At 46.2% G+C, this 19,968-nt stretch overlaps 1 protein-coding gene and 1 pseudogene across 1 annotated transcript; one reads left to right on the top strand and one right to left on the bottom strand.

The window, feature by feature from the left end:
* Window positions 1-619: 619 nt before the first annotated feature.
* Window positions 620-19,767, bottom strand: LOC142432594 (platelet glycoprotein VI-like). The gene is made up of 4 exons (XM_075537821.1): window positions 19,734-19,767; window positions 15,237-15,494; window positions 11,502-11,786; window positions 620-786 (listed from the first exon to the last, which is right to left on the bottom strand). Exons 1-4 carry the CDS (start codon window positions 19,765-19,767, stop codon window positions 620-622), a joined length of 744 nt encoding a protein of 247 aa, XP_075393936.1.
* On the top strand, window positions 6,077-6,715 carry LOC142431959 (regulator of G-protein signaling 2-like; annotated as a pseudogene).
* Window positions 19,768-19,968: the final 201 nt, after the last annotated feature.

Here is a 19,968-nt window from a genome sequence, read left to right as displayed (position 1 = left end):
AGATCTGAGCACTGAACCTCCTAGACTCAGGAGACAGCTGTGACACCAGAGGAGCTGCAACACCATCAAAGGCAGCAGCATGGAGGACACAAGACCAAGCCATGGGCTTCTTGGTCCATGGAGCATGCAAGTGTAGTGCCTTTGGAGAGGAGACTTGCTTGTGGAGTGGGGTGCTTCCTTTGTAGCATTTCCTGAACAGGGCAGAGGCCATTGAGCTGCATCCTTGGGACAAGGACTAAGAGAGAGGCATGCCTGCAGGCATGTCTGAGAAGAGACCATCCTGGTTGAAGAACTGTATCCCTGCGCATTACTGATCTTGCATTATAACCCATTCCCTTCCCTAATAAACCCCATACTGATTTTTTTAACTGATTTAAGTGCTCACAAAATCCAGTAGGTCCTGGGTAGAGATGATGCAGGTGGGTAATCAGCTGGAGGCAGAAATTTGAGTCTTTTCTCAGTTGCAGCCCCTGCCTTTCACTCTTGATGATCTTGAAATCCCGGCCCCACCCACATGAACTCTTAGAAGATGTGTCCATGCCTGTGGTGCAAGGGGTGGGCACCCAAGGCTGTGGTCACCTGGTTGCCCTCTGTCCTGGGGAATAAATGATGTGGAGGTCTATGGGAGTGGCGGGAGTGGCCTTTGGATGGCTCTGCCTCTACGCACCAGGAGTTTCTTCCGGCTGCGCCAATCTTCCGCTAGAATCCCCACCAAGAGCAGTAGAACCGCCGCACCAAGGCAGAGCCGCATGACATTGACCTTGGTGTAGTCTTGCTGGGCAAGGTCTGGGTAGATGAAAGACAGGGGCTGGTAAGAAAAGCTCGTCTCTGGATCCACCCCAAGCCAGAGCCTGAGTTTCTCGTGGTCCTATCCCCAAGCTGAGGGTCTTATTCGCTCCTTGTTGGGCTGCCCATCTTTGGACCAGCAGTGTCTCTCCCCTTCCCACCAAGAGTCAGGGCCAGATAGTTCCAATTAAGTGAACATCGCTTCCACCATACAGTCACTGGTTAGCCAACTGGGGGAGATTGTTTATACGGATTAGGGAGAGAGGGGGAGCATCTCAGATCACTCTAAAATATCAACCTGTGCATTGAATCTTATTGCTCAGTTCCAGGTTTCATCATGTTGCTATTCCTGCCCTCCACATCCCTCTAATACCTTCCAGACCAGAACCCCAAATCATACTTGTGGAAAGGAATTTGCTTTAAGTGAGAAAGGTGAAAGGGGAGCAAGCCTGGAGAGGACCACCTACCATTTTTTGGAAAATCTGACTCCTTTCGAAAGACAGTGATGTTCTTAGAGGTCCCTGGAATCAGAACAGAGTGCTTCTGAAGGTTGTCCTGGTTTACAGAAGGCTAGGGATAACGGGGAAAGCCCAGAGTGCATTCACAGAGTCCCCACACGGATAAAGCCTCCTCTGAGCCCCCTCGGACCATTGACCAGAGATGTGAATGGCCTAGTCCTCAGACAGAATGCACTGGAACACAGATGACTGTGGATGTAATTAAAACTCAACATCGTATCCTTGGTGTTCCTTGTTGACTCATCTATAGCTTGCTCTGGTTTTTATGTTTTTTGCTTTTTGAGGTTTTTTGTGTGTTTTATTTGGTTGGTAGTGGTTTGCTTTGGGGGTGGGCGGTTCATTTGTCTGGGGGATATTGTTTTTGTTTGTTTGTTTGTTTGTTTGTTTTGCTCTTTTGTTTGGGGTTTTTATTTGGTATTATTTTCTTTATATGAAATCCAGGATAGGTAAATCTGTAGAAAATAACCAGATTTATAGCTTCTCAGAGTTATGGCAGGGGAAGTTCCAGGGAGATGGGGAGCTAGTCATAGATACAAGAATGAAGAAAATGAACTAAAATTTATGGTGGGGCTGATTGCACAGCTCTGTGGTATAGCTACAGCACTGAATTGTGTGGCCCATGAGTTATATGTCCAAAAATTGGTTAATTTTTTTTTCAATGAATTAAAAAAGTTTGAAGGGTACAAAAGAGATCCCAAATTTAAGGAATGGGCGCCTATCTCCTGGCCCTGCTCCAAATATACTCTTGGAAGGTAGCATTCCATGGCATTTAAGAAGAGCATGAACTATAGATTCAAGATGTTGAGACAGAAACTCAGACTAGATTGCTTCTTAGATGGGAGGCCTGGGCTCCAGGAGCCATCCAGGAGCCAGTCTTCCCACCTATCCACTGAAAATGTTGACACCCCAGGTTGATATCCCCAATCTCACAACCCACCTCTATCCCATTTCCTACCCTCAAGCCTGGGAATTTCCGGGGGAAAGTAAGATGGTGTCATGAAATGGCTTAAGAGCCTGCTGCCTTGAGGTTGTGTGAGCCCATCCTCACACCGTTGGGACCTAAAAGTGCCAGGTTACTCACCTGTTTGGGGGCCTTTGTTCACAGGTGAGATGTTCCGTTTCCTGGAGACTTCTGGGAATTCTAATCAGGAAGAGGATAAGTAGTGAAATGCCCCTTACTGCTTGTAAGTAGTAAGATGTTGAACTATATGGCCCCGTTCCCTCCTTGGATGCACTGCACATAGAGGAGAGCGATTCACAGCCCGGCCCCTAGGACTTCCCTTCGTCTCTCCACCAGCGTATCCACTCATGAGGTGATGGACATTCAGGTGGTTCTCACTCTGTGGCTACTGTGAATAATGTTGCTATAAACATTCAGGTACACACGTGTGTGAATATACATTTCCATGTTCTAGGGATATGCCTCGGTGTGGAATTTCTAGGTCGTATGACTCTGCTTAACTTTTAGGGAACCTACCAACCTTTTTTGTTTGTTTTTCTGAATCAGCTGTGCGAAGAGTTCATCATAGCACTTGTTTCGTTTTGTTTTTCTGTGTTAGTACAATATCGTAGTGGGCGTGGTGAATATTATGGCCTGTGAAGTCTAGCTTAATCCCGAAGGCTGAACGAGCTCCTGAAACTATTGCCCTGAGATTATCTTTGAAACAAAAAGTAATTCCCTGAAGTCATCTTCAAACCAAACAGTAGTTTGGTTTATCAAATATGCGTTTGAAGCAAACTCACCCAAGGAGCTCCATGTTTGTCATCTGCTAGGTGACTGGCCCATTTCCCTCTCCCATCTTAGAAAGCTGACTGCTAGTTGACCTGTCCCCCTCCTACTTCCCTTCTGGGAAATCTCCCAGTGATTAATTTTAAAATATACTCTCAGGTTCCGGAATTCAGAACATTATAAATAGCTTTGACTGTTCTTTAATACATTGCTTCTTTGGGTTATTTTTTAGTCTTGTTCCTTTTGATGTTGTAATCTGAATGGTGTAAGTAATCTTGTTAGGTTAACCAGGATGTTATCAATTCTTGTATGTTTCCTGAGAAACAACTTTAGTTTCTCGGTAGCCCATCTAGCTCTATAAAGACTCTTCTAAATGTCAAGACATTATAGTGCCTGTCATTTATTTGAACCTGCAACACATTATAGTGTTTTAAGGGCTAGATGTAAACAAATGGACAACAGCAACTACAAAAATTGGGTAAAAAACTTAGGGGCAGTGATATCAATTAATTTCATAGAATTTTTCCATGAATGTTCTGAAGCCCTTTCGTGTTCCACTGTGTGTACACTCAACAAAAACAAAATTTTTTTAAATAGAGACCTTTTGGGGTAAAGGGAATGGATCGTTGGGTCTATGTGGCTTTAATGGATGAACAAACTGACACCAGCCAGCCAGTACTGGAGACCAACCTCCTTAGAGGCCATGTTATTACCTAGGGACTCCCCGGTATTTTACAAATAGGGTCACAATAGATGGACGCTGACAGAATGGGAGAAAAAAAACACAGGGCAACTCAAGTTCAAGAGCCCAGACTTCCTGGGCTTGTTGTGACTGGATGACTCCCTGAGATAATCACCCTGAGATTTCCTTTACACGTCAAACTGGAATCATCCCCAGAGGCCACCTTTGAACAGAAGAACAGATTGACTTACCAGAGAAAGGCTATTAGCTGTGAGTATGGTGCTTTGTTGAAAAGCAATGCTCTCAAAAGGTCAAGAGTAATGACCGCAAAGAAAAGAAGGCAAGGGAGGAGGGGCTACTGGAAACAGAAGAATCAGAACGCACAAAGAATACTGACCTAGAACTCACTCGATAATTTGTACACAACCGTCAAATAGAAACGTCATTTTCTGTGTCAACTTTCACCAAAAATAAACTTTTTTTTAATTAAAATTGTTTTGGACCCCACCCCAGGAGGCATTTCTCAATCAGAAACTCTGGGAGTGAGGCCCACCCAAATAGCTCGACCTGCTTCTTAGAAGAGTCCCAGGTGGTACAATGGTTAAGCACTCGGCTGCTCATGGAAAGACCAGTGGCTCAAACCCACCAAGGGCTCCACAGGAGAAAAAGCCAGCTTCCATAAAGTTTACAGCCATGGGGTAGGCCTACTAGGTCCTATGATAGGGTCATGATGAGTCAGAATTGATCCAGTGGTACCTGACAACAGCAAGATGACTTTTATGAGCATTAAAGTCTGAGAACTACTGAACTAAAGAATTGGAAGTACAGAAGCAGAGTGCAGGAATCCACAATTTGACAAACTGCCGAGGTTATTCTTCTACACATTTGATAGTATTCATCACTGGTCTACGGTAGGCTAGAGGCATGGCATAGGTCAGTCGTAGCTATTTAGTCTAATGAGCCCTGGTGGCACTGTAGGTAAGCAATTGGCTTCTAATGGAAAGATTGGCAGTTCAGTCCCACCAGCCACTCCCAGGAGAAAGATAATCTGTAAAGAGTATGACCTTGGAAACCCTATGGAACAGTTCTTCTCTGTCATAGAAGGTCGGTCACTCACTCAAGTTAAAATCGGCTTGACAGCAATGGGTGCAGGAATCTAAAGAGGGATTTATGGACTATTATTGACATATGGAGTAATATCAGACTTACGGACTTGATCTGGACTGGGCTGGGATGTTAGAGTACAATTATTCGTTGATATAAAACTCTGCTCTCTTTACTGGCAGGGATGAATATATATATATATTTGAAACAAAGCAAATTGATTTAAAAAAAGTCAAGTGAACTAAATCAAGAGATCCACATAGAAGGAAGGATGGGTTAACACACTTTATACTCCAAGCACTGGAGAGTGGCCGACAAAACTTACCTGATTCAGAGGGAGGCGGCTCTGTGGGTGGTGAGCTGGGAGGCACAGGGGTTCCTAGGAGATCACAAAAGGAGAGAAACCTGTACTTCTGCAGATGGATCCCGGGCAAACAATAAAAATATCTGTGACTCAGTAGCCTCACCTTGGAAACAAATCCAAAGATGCTTATGTGGTAGTTACATAATCTGGTGTCAATTTGAGGATTAAGAGTGAAGGGGTGGAGTTTATGAGGCCTCTGTGTGAGCATGGCCTCCCGAAGATTCTGGGAACCCCTGTATTTCCTCCTTGGAGGTGGGAAGCTCTCTTCTCTCAGCTCACTCCCTGAGAGACCCTCTACTGACAAGACACCCATGCCCTGGAAACTGAAGAAGCCACGTGGAGACCCCTGCCAGTGCTGAGATGCTTCCACCACCACTGGATCCACAAGACTTTCTACCCACTGGCCTGTGATCTTCCTGCATTCAGCATCATTGCATAGCTGCATGAGTCTAAAGAGGAATTTATGGACTAGGGTTGACATATGGGGCAATATCGGACTTATGGACTTGATCTGGACTGGGCTGGGATGTGTTCTTAACATACAATTACTCTTTGATATAAAGCTTTTTCTTATATACATGAGTGTCTATGGATAAGCCAGACTAACACACCCTCCTTCTGGATACCACTCGATAGCCTCACTTTGTCCCAGAGAGCTAAACCAGCTTCATATCTTCTGAGGAAACAACGGGGGGATGGACAACAGAAAAGTGGGTAAAGGGAGATGTCAGTCAGTGTAAGATATGACAATAATTTATAAATTATCAAGGGTTCATGAAAGAGAAGGAGAGGGGAGGGAGGAGGGAAAATGAGCTGATATCAGGGCTCAAGTAGAAAGAAAATGTTTTAAGAATGATGATGGTGGCAAACAGCGGCTGAGCGAGGAGCCTGTCATGCAGAGTACCATGTTCCTGGCTGTCCAGCACTAATACCGCGGACCGATGGACAAGAACGCCAGCAGCGGCTCCAAGAGCGAAGAGAAGCGGGAGAAGATGAAACGGACCCTCTTAAAAGATTGGAAGGCCCGTCTGAGCTACTTCTTACAAAATTCCTCCACTCCTGGGAAGTCCAAACCGGGCAAGAAAAGCAAACAGCAAACTTTTATCAAGCCATCTCCTGAGGAAGCTCAGCTGTGGTCAGAAACATTTGATGAGCTGCTAGCCAGTAAATATGGTCTGGCTGCATTCAGGGCTTTTCTAAAATCTGAATTTTGTGAAGAAAATATTGAATTCTGGCTGGCCTGTGAAGACTTCAAACAAACTAAGTCACCCCAAAAGCTGTCCTCAAAAGCAAGGAAAATATATACTGACTTCATAGAAAAGGAAGCTCCAAAGGAGATAAACATAGACTTTCAGACCAAAACTCTAATTGCCCAAAATATACAAGATGCTAGAAGTGGCTGCTTTACAACTGCACAGAAAAGAGTCTACAGCTTGATGGAAAACAGCTCTTACCCCCGTTTCCTGGAGTCCGAATTCTACCAGGACTTGTGTAAAAAGCCACAGATCCCCACAGAACACCATGCTACATGAGATGAAAAAAGGAACCCAGAAAGGACATTTCATTTTCTTTTCCTAACAAGAAAGGCTGTGACAGGTCAAGAAATCAAAAGACTGACCTTGAATTCAGCCTGGGAGTTCAGGAAACAGCACTCTTAACTATTGATTCAAAGTTGGTTAGTAACCCAGAAAGTCAGTAAGAGTCCAAGAAAAGCTCGTGTCAGGATGTCTCCATCAGTGCATATAGGAATGAGGAAAGGAAGGAGCCAAGGCCTGCGTGTGGTGTCTCACCCTCTGGAGAAGCCAGAATGTGAGAGGAACCATAGGCCATAATACTGTCCGTCCAGAAGCATTTCAATCAGTAGATCTGGGAAGTGGCCTTAGGTAACTGGCTCTATGTTTTTCCTTAAATCCATCCATGTTACCATATAGTGGTCTTGGTCTTAGGTTTTTAGTTCTATATAATGTTAAAATGTTTACTGTGTGAAAGGGTACTAGAGTTCTAAAGGCTACAGATCATCAGTACTAGTGTCTCATTGAACACTGAAAACTGTCTGTGTTTGAACGTAGGTGGTCGGAAATAAAATGTGTGCAGTTGTGTAGAAAACTGCAATGTGTGTTATGAGTGCCAAAAACCATCTTGAAGGCAGCTAAATGTTGACATTGGTCTTTGAATACTTTTAATAAATTTATTTTGATAAATTAAAAAAAAGAATGATGGCAACAAATTTACAAATGTGCTTGACACAATGGATGGATGGATGGATGGATGGATGGATGGATGGATGGATGGATGGATGGATGGATTGTGATAAGAGTTGTACGAGCCCCAATAAAATGATTTAAAAATATCTTTTTAACTATCAAATTGAGAGCAGTCACACAAAAGGTTGGATGGGAAGCTAAGGGGGAGCGGAGGGGGCTGAAATCACGACAGTGTCAGATTTGGAAAAGGATCGTGAAGGTGACCACACAGCATGAAGAAGCCGACAACGTCACTGACTTGAACATACAGAGACTAGTGAAATGGTGTGTCATTTCACCCAAGTTATTAAAACCTTACCTTTAAAAACAAACGACAACAACCATAAAAGAATGGAAGACTGCTACGTGCTACGACATGAAACCAAAATCCAAACTCACTGCCATCAAGTCAATGCTGGCTCATAGGGACCCCCTGTGGGTTTCCAAGACAGCCCACTTGGTCTCTCCAAGAGCTGCTAGTGGTTTCAAACTGCCAATCCTGCAGCTCGCAACCCAACGTGTAATCACTACACCACCAGGGCTCCCCTGAAAGAACTTCAAAAAAACCGCACTGTCCAAAGAAGCCAGACACAAAAGTCTAAATGAGTCCTTGTATGTGAAATGTCTGCAAAGGGCAAAATCTACAGAGACAGGAAGTACATCCGGAACCGGAAGTGGCTGAAAATGGACACAAGAGATCTTTCTGGGCTCATAGAAATGTGCTAAAATTGGATTGTGGTGATGATTGTACAATTCTTTAGACTTTCTTAGAAGCATTGAGTTAGACACTTGAAACGGTTGACCTTCAGGCATATCCATTTTGTTGTAATAAAGCTGTCAACAACAAGAAAAAAAGAATGGGACACATTTTAAAGTTAATAATGACCAACCCTAGCTATATCGGAATGAAATACTTTTTTTTTAATTCTATCCTGTGGTCCTTTTCAATCCACTCTTGAATGGGAAGACAAAAATTCTCCCATTGCTAACAGAATTGCTCTTTCACTTTATAGTGAGACATTTCAAGCAATGTCGCTGCTTCAAGCACACGTGAACGTGTATAAATCACAGAACACTGGTTGGCATGTCGCATCCGCGATTTTTAAGTTGCATCCAGTGATGTAAGCGATTTAGAAGCAATATCTTTTGTACCTTGTCATTAGTTTCTTAAAAATAAGCATCTAAATGTTTGACGGGTGTGTGGTTGGTAGGTACCCTTGAAATGGTTCCAACTCATAGCAACCATATGCTCAACAGAACGAAACACTGTCCTGTCCATTCGAGAGTTGGAGACACGCCCCACATACACACACACACACCCTGGCAGCACCGTCTTCATAATTGGTGTCACATTTGAGCCATAGGGTCAGTATGAGTTGGAATCGACTTGATGGGCAGTGAGGCTTTCTTCCCGCAATGGTAGCATTTCTTGGAAATTAATTTCTGTGACTTTATTATGGTTGCTATTGCTGTTTGCTGGTTTATTGTCTGGAAACCCCAGCAAGAATAATGCTTTCTTTGTGGCACGAGGATATTTGTTCCGCTTAGAACATATCCCTGTGGTAGGTATGTATTTTTTTAAATGCCCCTCATAGATGTTCAGACAAAAGAATGAATCTGCGTTGGACAAAGCGCAGCCAGAATGCTGATTAGAAGTGATGGCAAGGAGGGCCAGGCTTTTGTGTGTTTGGGATATGTCATCAGGAGGGACCGGTCCCTGGAGAAGACATCATGTTTGGTAAAGCCGGGGGGAAATGATGAGATGCATTAACACGGTGCCTGCAACAGTGGGCTCAAACGCAGCAAGGACTGTGCCGGCAGCATGGGACTGGGCAGCATTCAGTTCTGTTGTACAGAAGGTCACCGTCGGTCAGTACTTCCTCAAAGGCACCCAACAACAACCTAGAGGTTCCTGTCCTCGTGGGGATTGGCTTCAGTGAAGGGCTTAGAGAGGGGGAGATTATCCTGGATTGTTCACCCAGGTTCGATGGAATAAGGGTCCTTAGCAGATGGAGACAGGGACGCCAGAGTCCAAGAGAGACTTGAAGATGCTGTTTCCAGTGCAGGATACAAGAATGGGCTAGGAAACAAGGCAAGCAGGCAGCCTCTTTGAAGACAAAAAAAACCCACCAAGTTGAATCCGACTCATAATTCTCTCAGAAGGTAGAATAGAACTTCTCCGTTGGGTTTCCGACACTGTGAATCTTTACAGGAACAGAAGGCCTCATCCTGCTCCCACAGAGCACCTGGTGGGTTTGAACTGATGACCTTGAAATTAGCAACCCATCTGGTAACCCACTCCACCACCAGGACTCCTTAGGCAGCCTGTAGAAGCCAGAAAGGACAAGAAGCATATTCTCATCTATAATCTACCAACATGTTGATTTTACCTCAGTCAGACCCCCGCCAAGGAGCCCTAGTAGTGCAGTGTTCAAGACCTTGACTGCTAGCCAGAAAACGTCAGTGGTTTGAACTCAACACTGTGGCAGAAAGACGAGGCCGTTTGCTTCCAGAAAGGTTTACAGCCTTGGAAACCCACTGGGACAGTTCTCTTCAGGTCCAGGGGATTGCCATGAAGCAGCATCAACACCATGGCAATGGGTTTGCTCGGGGTTTTAAGACCCACGCCAACTGTCTGACCTTCAGCACTGTAGGATGATAAGTCTGTGTGAGCCCGAGCCCAGTATTTGTGTGGATTTGATACAGCTGTAATGTGGTCCTTGGTGCTCTTCCCAACACATATTGTGCTCTGTGTGCCAAGGGTACGATGCTAGCCATGACGTGCCTGGTCTGAAGTCTCTTTTGTTCTTGTTTAGTGATTACACACACACACCTTTGAGAATTGAAAGGAGCCTTTCAGAATACTGATAGAAGGGATGGGATTCTGGCTCTTCTTAGATGCCAAGAACAAGCACCTCCAATACATTTCTTGATAGGGCCCGATGAGCCAAGATCCAAGGCCTCCTCAAAAACATCCTTGTCTTTGTGGAGCATAGATTTATTTCTAACCATGTTCATCAAGTCAAATGTCTATGTAGTTAAAATTTTAAAATCTGTCTTGGAAGAAGTATGGTCAGAGTGCTCCTGAGAGGCAAGGATGGCAAGACTTTGTCTGACAGATTTTGGGTGTGTCCTCAGGAGAGACCGGTCCCTGGAGAAGGACATCATGCTTGTTCAAGTGGAGGGGCAGTGTAAGAGAGGGAGGCCCTCGACAAGATGGGTGGACACGGTGGCTGCAGCCACGGGCTCAGGCCTGAGAAGAGTTGGGGGGATGGCACAGGACCGGGCGGTGTTTCCTCCTGCTGTGCGTGAGGTCGCTGTGGTGGGAACCAGCCCCATGGTACCCAACAACAAGAACAACAGCAAGTTTGTGTCATATCTTGATGCTTCCTTCTCATCTTGTCTTATGTAAAACAGATGGCCCAGAATAAGACTGTTTCATATTGGTGTTAGAGTATAAAATATTTTTTTACTAAAAAGAAAAGTAAATTTTTCATTTCCTTTTTTAAAAGAAAATACAATACTTTTTATTGTGAATTAGGAGGGAGAACTCAACTTTTTTTCTGCAACCTTTATAACCCTTTGTAAACCACCACACACTGATAGATAAGAGGAACGGGGAAGCTTTGGAGAGTAAGAATATTTAGTGAACGGTGAAGGGAGAGATTCTAGAAGTCAACCTTTTTGTTACCAAATAGCGTAAAGCAGGTCCAAAATCGATCGTAAGCCTTTAAATCTTGCTGTTGGCTCGGCAGGTTTCACTACGAGAGAGCAGCATCTCAATAGCAGTGGCATTCTCTCGGTGTGTGTTTGCCACTCCGCTAGTGAAACATGAAGGGGAGTCACTTACTGTCACGGGCACCCTAGACATGAGGACTTTCTCAGTTCATAGCTCCAACAGTTATGACTGAGGGAAGACAGAAGTGAAACAGAAGTCTACCCTGCTACCCTGTACAAATACTTGAGGGAAAACTATGCTGTAAATGAAATATATATATATATATATATATTCTGAATATATATATTCACTGATCGAATGAGAAAAGAAGGAAGGTAGGTGACACCCTCCCCTTACCTGTGACCACAAGCTTCAGGGGGTCACTGGGGTGTGACCACAGGTACGGGGTTGAGCTGGAAAAGCTGTAACACCGGTATATTCCACTGTTGGCAGGGGTCACAGCAATGATGGGGAAATTGGAAGGGTTCCATGTCTCAAGGCTCTTGGGGAGTCTCAGGCCTCCTTCCTTGTACAGAGCAAATTGATCAAAGCCAATGGTGGCCTTACACTGCAGGGTCACATCCTGTCCTAGAGACACTGTAGCACTGGGCCAGGCAGAGAGCGTGGGTGGAGAGAAAACCCCTGGAAGAGAATTCCAGTGTTAAAGGAAGGTGTCTGGTGTCTTCTCAGTGGGTGTAGACAATATCTTGTTCTAGATCAAGTGGTTGCCCTTGGAAACCATGTTAGGATCCTCAGTGGCATGGTTACACATTGAACGGCTAACCACAAGGTCAGCAGGAAGAATCCACCAGTTGTTTCCCGGGAGAAAGACCAGACTTTCTCCTCCCCAAAATAGTTACTGTCCCAGAAACCCATGGGACAGTTCTACTCTGTCCTATGATGTCGATATGAGTTGAAATTGATTCAAGGGCAGTGAGAGTGAGTGGGTGAGTGAGTAAAGTGAGTGAGTGGAGTTGAGTGAGTGAGGGAAGGAGGGAGGAAGTGGAGTGAGTAAATGAGTGAGTAGGTTGAGTGAGGGATGGAGGGGGAGGGAAGGAGAAAGTTGAGTGAGTGAGTGAGTGGAGTTGAGTCAGTGGAGTGAGTGAGTGAGTGAGTGGAGTTGAGTCAGTGGAGTGAGTGAGTAAGTGCAGTTGAGTGAGTGGAGTTGAGTGAGTGAGTGAGTTGAGTGAGTGAGTGAGTGGAGTTGAGTGAGTGAGTGGAGTTGAGTCAGTGGAGTGAGTGGAGTTGAGTGAATGGAGTGAGTGAGTGAGTGAGTTCAGTGGAGTTGAGTGAGTGAGTGAGTTGAGTGAGTGAGTGAGTGAGTTGAGTGAGTGAGTTGAGTGAGTGAGTGGAGTTGAGTGAGTGGAATGGAGTGGAGTGAGTGAGTGAGTTGAGTGAGTGAGTGAGTGAGTGAGTGAGTGGAGTTGAGTCAGTGGAGTGAGTGGAGTTGAGTGAGTGGAGTAAGTGAGGTGAGTGAGTGAGTGAGTTGAGTGAGTGAGTTGAATGAGTGAGTTGAGTGAGTGAGTGAGTGAGTTGAATGAGTGAGTTGAGTGAGTGAGTTGAGTGATTGAGTGAGTGAGTTGAGTGATTGAGTGAGTGAGTGAGTTGAGTGAGTGAGTGAGTGGAGTTGAGTCAGTGGAGTGAGTGAGTTGAGTGAGTGAGTTGAGTGAGTTGAGTAAGTGAGTGGAGTTGAGTCAGTGGAGTGAGTCAGGGAGGGAGTGGAGTTGAGTCAGTGGAGTGAGTGAGGGAGGGAGGGAGTGGAGTTAAGTGAGTGAGTGAGTGAGTGAGTGAGTTGAGTGAGTTGAGTGAGTGAGTGAGTGAGTTGAGTGAGTTGAGTGAGTAAGTGAGTGAGTGGAGTGAGTGAGTGAGTGAGTGGAGTTGAGTCAGTAGAGTGAGTTGAGTGAGTGAGTGAGTTGAGTGAGTGAGTGAGTGAGTGAGTGGAGTTGAGTCAGTGGAGTGAGTGGAGTTGAGTGATTGAGTGAGTGAGTTGAGTGAGTGGAGTGAGTGAGTGAGTGAGTGAGTGGAGTTGAGTGAGTGGAGTGAGTGAGTGAGTGAGTAAGTGAGTGGAGTTGAGTGAGTGGAGTGAGTGGAGTTGAGTGAGTTGAGTGAGTGAGTGAGTGAGTTGAGTGTGTGAGTGAGTGAGTTGAGTGAGTGAGTTGAGTTGAGTGAGTGAGTTGAGTGAGTGAGTGAGTGGAGTGAGTGAGTGAGTGGACTTGAGTCAGTGGAGTGAGTTGAGTGATTGAGTGAGTGAGTTGAGTGGGTGGAGTGAGTGAGTGAGTGAGTGGAGTTGAGTGAGTGGAGTGAGTAAGTGAGGTGAGTGAGTGAGTGAGTGAGTTGAGTGAGTGAGTTGAGTGAGTGAGTTGAGTGAGTGAGTTGAGTTGAGTGAGTGAGTGGAGTGAGTGAGTGGAGTGAGTGAGTGAGTGAGTGGAGTTGAGTCAGTGGAGTGAGTTGAGTGATTGAGTGAGTGAGTTGAGTGATTGAGTGAGTGAGTTGAGTGAGTGGAGTGAGTGAGTGAGTGGAGTGAGTGAGTGAGTGGACTTGAGTCAGTGGAGTGAGTTGAGTGATTGAGTGAGTGAGTTGAGTGAGTGGAGTGAGTGAGTGAGTGAGTTGAGTGAGTGAGTTGAGTGAGTGAGTTGAGTGAGTTGAGTGAGTTGAGTTGAGTGAGTGAGTTGAGTTGAGTGAGTGAGTTGAGTGAGTGAGTGAGTGGAGTGAGTGAGTGAGTGGACTTGAGTCAGTGGAGTGAGTTGAGTGATTGAGTGAGTGAGTTGAGTGGGTGGAGTGAGTGAGTGAGTGAGTGGAGTTGAGTGAGTGGAGTGAGTAAGTGAGGTGAGTGAGTGAGTGAGTGAGTTGAGTGAGTGAGTTGAGTGAGTGAGTTGAGTGAGTGAGTTGAGTTGAGTGAGTGAGTGGAGTGAGTGAGTGGAGTGAGTGAGTGAGTGGAGTTGAGTCAGTGGAGTGAGTTGAGTGATTGAGTGAGTGAGTTGAGTGAGTGGAGTGAGTGAGTGAGTGAGTTGAGTGAGTGAGTTGAGTGAGTGAGTTGAGTGAGTGAGTTGAGTGAGTTGAGTGAGTTGAGTTGAGTGAGTGAGTTGAGTGAGTGAGTGAGTGAGTGGAGTTGAGTCAGTGGAGTGAGTTGAGTGATTGAGTGAGTGAGTTGAGTGAGTGGAGTGAGTGAGTGAGTGAGTGAGTTGAGTGAGTGAGTTGAGTGAGTGAGTTGAGTGAGTGAGTTGAGTGAGTTGAGTGAGTTGAGTTGAGTGAGTGAGTTGAGTGAGTGAGTGAGTGAGTGAGTGGAGTTGAGTGAGTTGAGTGAGTGAGTGGGTTGAGTGAGTGAGTTGAGTGAGTGAGTGAGTGAGTTGAGTGAGTGAGTGAGTTGAGTTGAGTGAGTGAGTTGAGTGAGTGAGTGAGAGAAAATTTGTGGAAGTTCTAAGCCTTGTTTGAAAAATATTGTTAGTTGGGGGGCAGGGAGGGAGGAGAAACAATGAGGAGCTGATACCAAGGGCTCAAGTAAAAAGAAAATGTTTTGAGAATGATGATGGCAACATATGTACAAATGTGCTTGACACAATGGATGGATGGATGGATGGATTGCGATACGAGTTGTGCGAGCCCCCAATAAAATGTTTTTGTTTGTTTTTTTAAGATGTTGTTAGTCATCATGGGGCTGATTCCAACTCAGGATGACCCCATGAGAGCCAACTAGAACTGGTCCCTGGCCTTCTCCAGGCGGTGAGCTTTCAGATGCCCAGTCATGCACTAAATCAATCCATCTCATTCTCTCCTTTTCCTCTGACCCTCTAGGGCGCCGTGCAGGATGGCTAGCCAAATGAGGGAAACCTTCAGTGAGGTGGATGAATAACCATGGACCGGATAGTAATTAAGCATATCCAGAGCCAGCTGGGCGGTCATTAACAACAGCAGCATATTCTTGATACCCTCGTAGAATTTTGGTGCCCAGGGCAAAGGTCTCTCTTGCCTCTCCATAGAGCCTGCCCTTCAGATTTACTGTCACCTATATCCCCATTGTCACCCACTTGGAACCCAGAGAGAAGCATCATGCAGCCCTGAGACTAGAGGCGCAGCCTCCCCATGCCCAGTTACCGACAGCAACGAGATCCAGCAGGTCACTGGGGGCAGACCAGAGGCTCCCGTTTTGATAGGAACAGCGGTACTGCCCAGCAAAGCTCTCTTCCATGACTGAGATGAAGAGGGTGTCCTGGTCCTGATACTCCCTGGGTTTCAGCTTTTCCAGGCGGTACAAGCCCACATCCGGAGGCCCCTGGCATTGGAGCTTCACTGACTTATGCAAAGGTACCAGGGCACTGGGGTAGGCAAGTAAGGAGGGCTTCTGGGGGGTTGCTGAAAGGGAAGCAGAGCTAGAAGTCAGGGCCTTTCCAGCCTCCCTCTTCCAAACAGCAACGGCCGCCCCTCCTCTCTAGAAGAGAGATCCAGAAACTGTGGGAGGAAATCTCACCTTGCTGTGCTTGTATCTCTTGCCCCAGGTAGAGCCCTAAAGAAAGAATAAAATGTTGACACTGTAAATGTTTGGTTGTGCATATTTACCACAATTTAACATATATAGATATAAACTTTTAAAAGACCAACGGATAGTGCTTCCTGGTTGGCAAGACGTCTTGTCTTCCAGGCATGGTAGTGAGATAGTTGGATATATCATCCCTCTTTATCAAAAAGTTTTCCCCAATTTAAATGAATGTTCACAATTAAATGAAAGAAGCCCAGCACCAAGGGCTACCTATTATTTGTTTCCATGAATAGAGCCAGCGTTGGCAAATCAATAGGGGCTTGAAGTAGATCCGCGATTGCCTAGGGAGTGGAAATAGGTTTTATTAAGGTACTAAGCTGAAATGCTGACTTCAAACCCGCCCAGTAGCACCAGAGAAGAAACCACCTTTTAGATGACAGCAAAACAGATCATTGCATATGATGGACTATGGTAATTATTTTTACTATTTTAAAATTGTGGTACCATGATGGATATGCACAAAAGATATGCTATTTCAACAGCTTCTGCCCACCCAATCAGTGGCCTGGATGACATTCTTCCAGGTGGGCCATCCTTTTCCAAATCATCCCTCACCATGATCGTAAACTCAATGCCCACTGAGCGATAACTCTCCATTCCTCCCTTCCTTTCCGTCCCTAATAACCATTAATAATTTGCATTTTCTATGTGTTGGTGGTGTAGTGGTTATGTGTTGGGTTGCGATCCTCAAGGCAGGCAGTTCCAAACCACCAGTGCACTCCTCGGGGGAAAGATGAGGCTTTCTACTCCCACAGACAGTTACCATCCCAGAATCTCACAGGGACAGTTCTACCCTGTCCTGCAGAGTCACTGTGAGTCAGCATCCACTCGAGTAGTGAGTATTCAGTTTACATATCGGTGTAGTCTGCCTAAGTGAGACCTTAGAATGTGTCCTTTTGCAACTGACTTATCTTGCTCAGCATGATGTTTTCAACAGCCATCGATGTGGTTGTTGTTGTGGTTGTTGTTGTTGGGTACCGCCGAGTCAGTTCCGATTCATAGCAGCAACTCATGTGCAACTAAACCAAATGCTACCCAGTCCTGCTTCATCCTCACAATTGTATGCTTGAGCCCATGGTTGCAGCCACTGAGGCAATCCCTGAGCATCAGTATCACTGTGTGGTATTGCACACGCAGAAAACACAGTGCTGTTGTCCTCCAGCTAGGCAACTCCAACTAATACTGCATCTATAGGACCGAACAGAACTGCCCCATGGGGCTTCCCAGACGAGACTCGCCCCAGACACCGATAGCCAGGTCTTTCCTCTCCCCACCCCTCTCAGCTGCCGGCCGAGTGCTTATCAAATAAAATATATGGTCAGGTCATTGGGAACGTTCATCATTTTTACTCATCTATTGGGTCACTCAAAATCATACCAGTAAAGACAATGAAGTTTACCCTCCACAGAGGAAAACCTGTCCACGGAGGAAATCCCCTGAAGCCCACAAGTCTGTTCTCAACCCTAAGCCGAAACCTAATGTTGAAGCACAACTGGGAACGAAAACCAGCTCTTCCTCATTGCGAAGGGGCTTTCGCCCCAGAGAGACTCTCTCGCGTGTCATCCTGTCGAGAATCTCAGAGTATGTTCCTCGCAGGTTTCCTACTACCCTGTACTTGTTGACTCAGCCAGTGCTCTGTAATTGCATCCTGGTTGTGTGGTACTTGCCTAACATCACGTCAACTTGAAGATGTAGAAAAGTTTAGCCTGTCAATCGGGTGACAGTTGATGGTGACTCCTTGTGGGCATGGCCTTCTTAGAAGGAGGGTCCTGGGACCCTTGCCTTCTCTCTCTGCCTTCACCTTCCTGCTGGCTGACCCTGGTTGCTGCCAGAGCCCTGGAGATGCATCCACTGCCATTGGATCCATGGGACTTTGCACCAATCAATCTGTGATCTTCCTGCATTCTGGGATATTTTCTCAATATTCAACTGCTCTTGTATATGAAGCCCTTTCTTATACACCTATGAGTGTCTGTGGATTTGTTTCTGTAGTCTGCCCAGACTAACACAGGGAAGAGCAAACAAATTCTGTCTTGGAGAAAGTACAGCCAGAATGCTCCTCAAAAGCAAGGATAGTAAGACTTCATCTGACCTACTTTGGGCACACTATCAGGGGAGACCATTCCCTGGAGAAGGACACCAGGCTTGGTAAAGTAGAGTCTGCAAAAAAGAGGAAGACTCTCAGTGAGATGGATTGACACGTGACAGCAACAATGGGCTCAAGCACAGCAGCCGTTCAGAGGCAGGTGCAGGTCTGGGTAGTGCTTTGTTCTGTTGTACACAAGGTCACTATGAGTCAGAACAGAGTTGTCAAACTTCACTGGTCATTTCAGATAGCCCACTGCCCCGGAGTCAATTCTGACTCGGAGTGACTCTGTCCGACAGTGCAGCCTGTCCCACAGTGTCTCCAAGCATGTAGTGACGAGGAAGCAGATGCCCTCATCTTTCTCCCGTGGAGCAGCTGGTGGGTTTGAACCACTGACCTTCGGGGTTCTCAGGCAAGTGCTTTAACCATGGTGCCACCTGGGCTCCTCTAATTTCAGATAAGCAACCAAAAAAATTAAAAGTATAATCTAGATGAATTTATGCAAACAGGTATTCGTTGTTCATCGGAAATGAAATGTATCTGGGTGTCCTGTTTTATGTGGTGACCTAATCTTTGCACACAAACACACAGGGGGAGAGATGATGGTGGTTATTGTTCTCATTTTCAACATGACATCTCCCATAATCCCCCCCACCCCAACATGACTGGAGGTGACCCGAGCGCCATTTTGAACCTTTTCTGAATCCTTACTAGTGTCCTCTTGGGTAGGCATCATCGTCATCCAGCAAGCTATAAGGTCCAATAGCTTGCTGAACTTTTTCTAGCCAAAAGGAGCGAGATGCAATCAAGTAGGAAAGAAGCTAGATGTATCCAAGCACTGTCCATGGGACCTTTCCCCAGGTCTTTCTACATCTCTGGGCCTCTATCTCCTCCACAGTGAGATGGGGATGACACTAGGCTACTGTGGTGATTAGATATGTTGTTGTTGTTGTTGTTGTTAGGTGTCATCGAGTCAGTTCTGACTCAAAGTGACCCTACCACACAACAGAAGGAAACACCCCCAGGTCCTGCCCCATCCTCCCGATTGTTCACATGTTGAGCCTCGGGTTGCAGCCACGATACCCATCCTTCCTCTTTGCCACTACCCCTCTACTTTTCCAAGCACGATGTCCTTCTCCAGGGACTGGTCTCTCCTGACAACGCGTCCAAAGTAGGTGAGACAAAGTCTCGCCGTCCTTGCCTCTAAGGAACATTCTGGCAATATGTCTTCCAAGACTGAGGTGTTTGTTCTTTGGGCAGTCCCTGAGACTTTCGATGTTCTCCTCCACCCTTTGTCTGTCAGTTTGCCTTCCTGTGGTGGCCTGGGTGTTGCTGGGATGCTGGACACTCGTATCTCAAAGACCAGCAGGGTCCCCCGAAGAGGACAGCATTCCACAGAGCTTCCAGACTAAGGGCAGACTGCGAAGAAGGAACGGGATGCCCACTTCTGGGGAGTTAGTCTTCCCATGTAGCCCTCTGGGAACAAACCTATCCCTTTGAGACTGTGAAGTTCTGAAGATGTAAAGAAACACGGCCTCCCACACAGCTGACATGACGTCTGAGAGCGAGCGGGTCGTAAGGGATGCATCCAATCCCCTCATGGGCCCTTTCGAGAGACTCTGAGCTGCTCCCTCGCAATAGCAGACCCTGGCCCATGACGTCTACAGCCCAGCTCTGATCTCACCACGTCCTTATAGCTCGACTTTACAAAGAGAGGTTTTCAGGAACCTCGGGGTCATGGAAGGATCTCACAGCCCAAAGGAAGAGACCTTGGTTCGTTTCCTCCACCATGAGAAACTAGAACTACTACTCAGATGAGCCATGCAGCCTCTCCAGACTGCTGCTCTCACACCGACCCATGAACGAGTCCCTGTTGACCACCCCCCTTAGTGCTTGGATTTCAAGCGTCTTAGTCCAATCACCCCAGGCCTTTCCCTGCCCTTCTCCCAGATCCACCCTAAAGACTCACCAAGGCAGAAGAGGGAGGACAGAAACGGGGCCATCGTTCCTCAGCTGAAGTCTGTGACCCCAGGAGGGAGGTGGTGGCGGTCCGGAGCAGAGACAAGCTAGGCTGAGAATGCTCTTCCCTCCTGTCCTTCAGTCTGGCTTCTCCTAGTTCAACTCATGGAGCCGGAAGCATCCCGTCAGCAGGATGACTTGCACATAAGTCCCAGGGAGTCTCGCTTATCTCCTTCTGTCAGCCT

This window comes from Tenrec ecaudatus, chromosome 18 (assembly GCF_050624435.1).
Source record: "Tenrec ecaudatus isolate mTenEca1 chromosome 18, mTenEca1.hap1, whole genome shotgun sequence".
Lineage (NCBI taxonomy): Eukaryota > Metazoa > Chordata > Mammalia > Afrosoricida > Tenrecidae > Tenrec > Tenrec ecaudatus.
The sequence above is the reverse complement of the archived record's forward strand: the minus strand, read 5'-3'. Positions and strand labels throughout refer to the sequence as shown.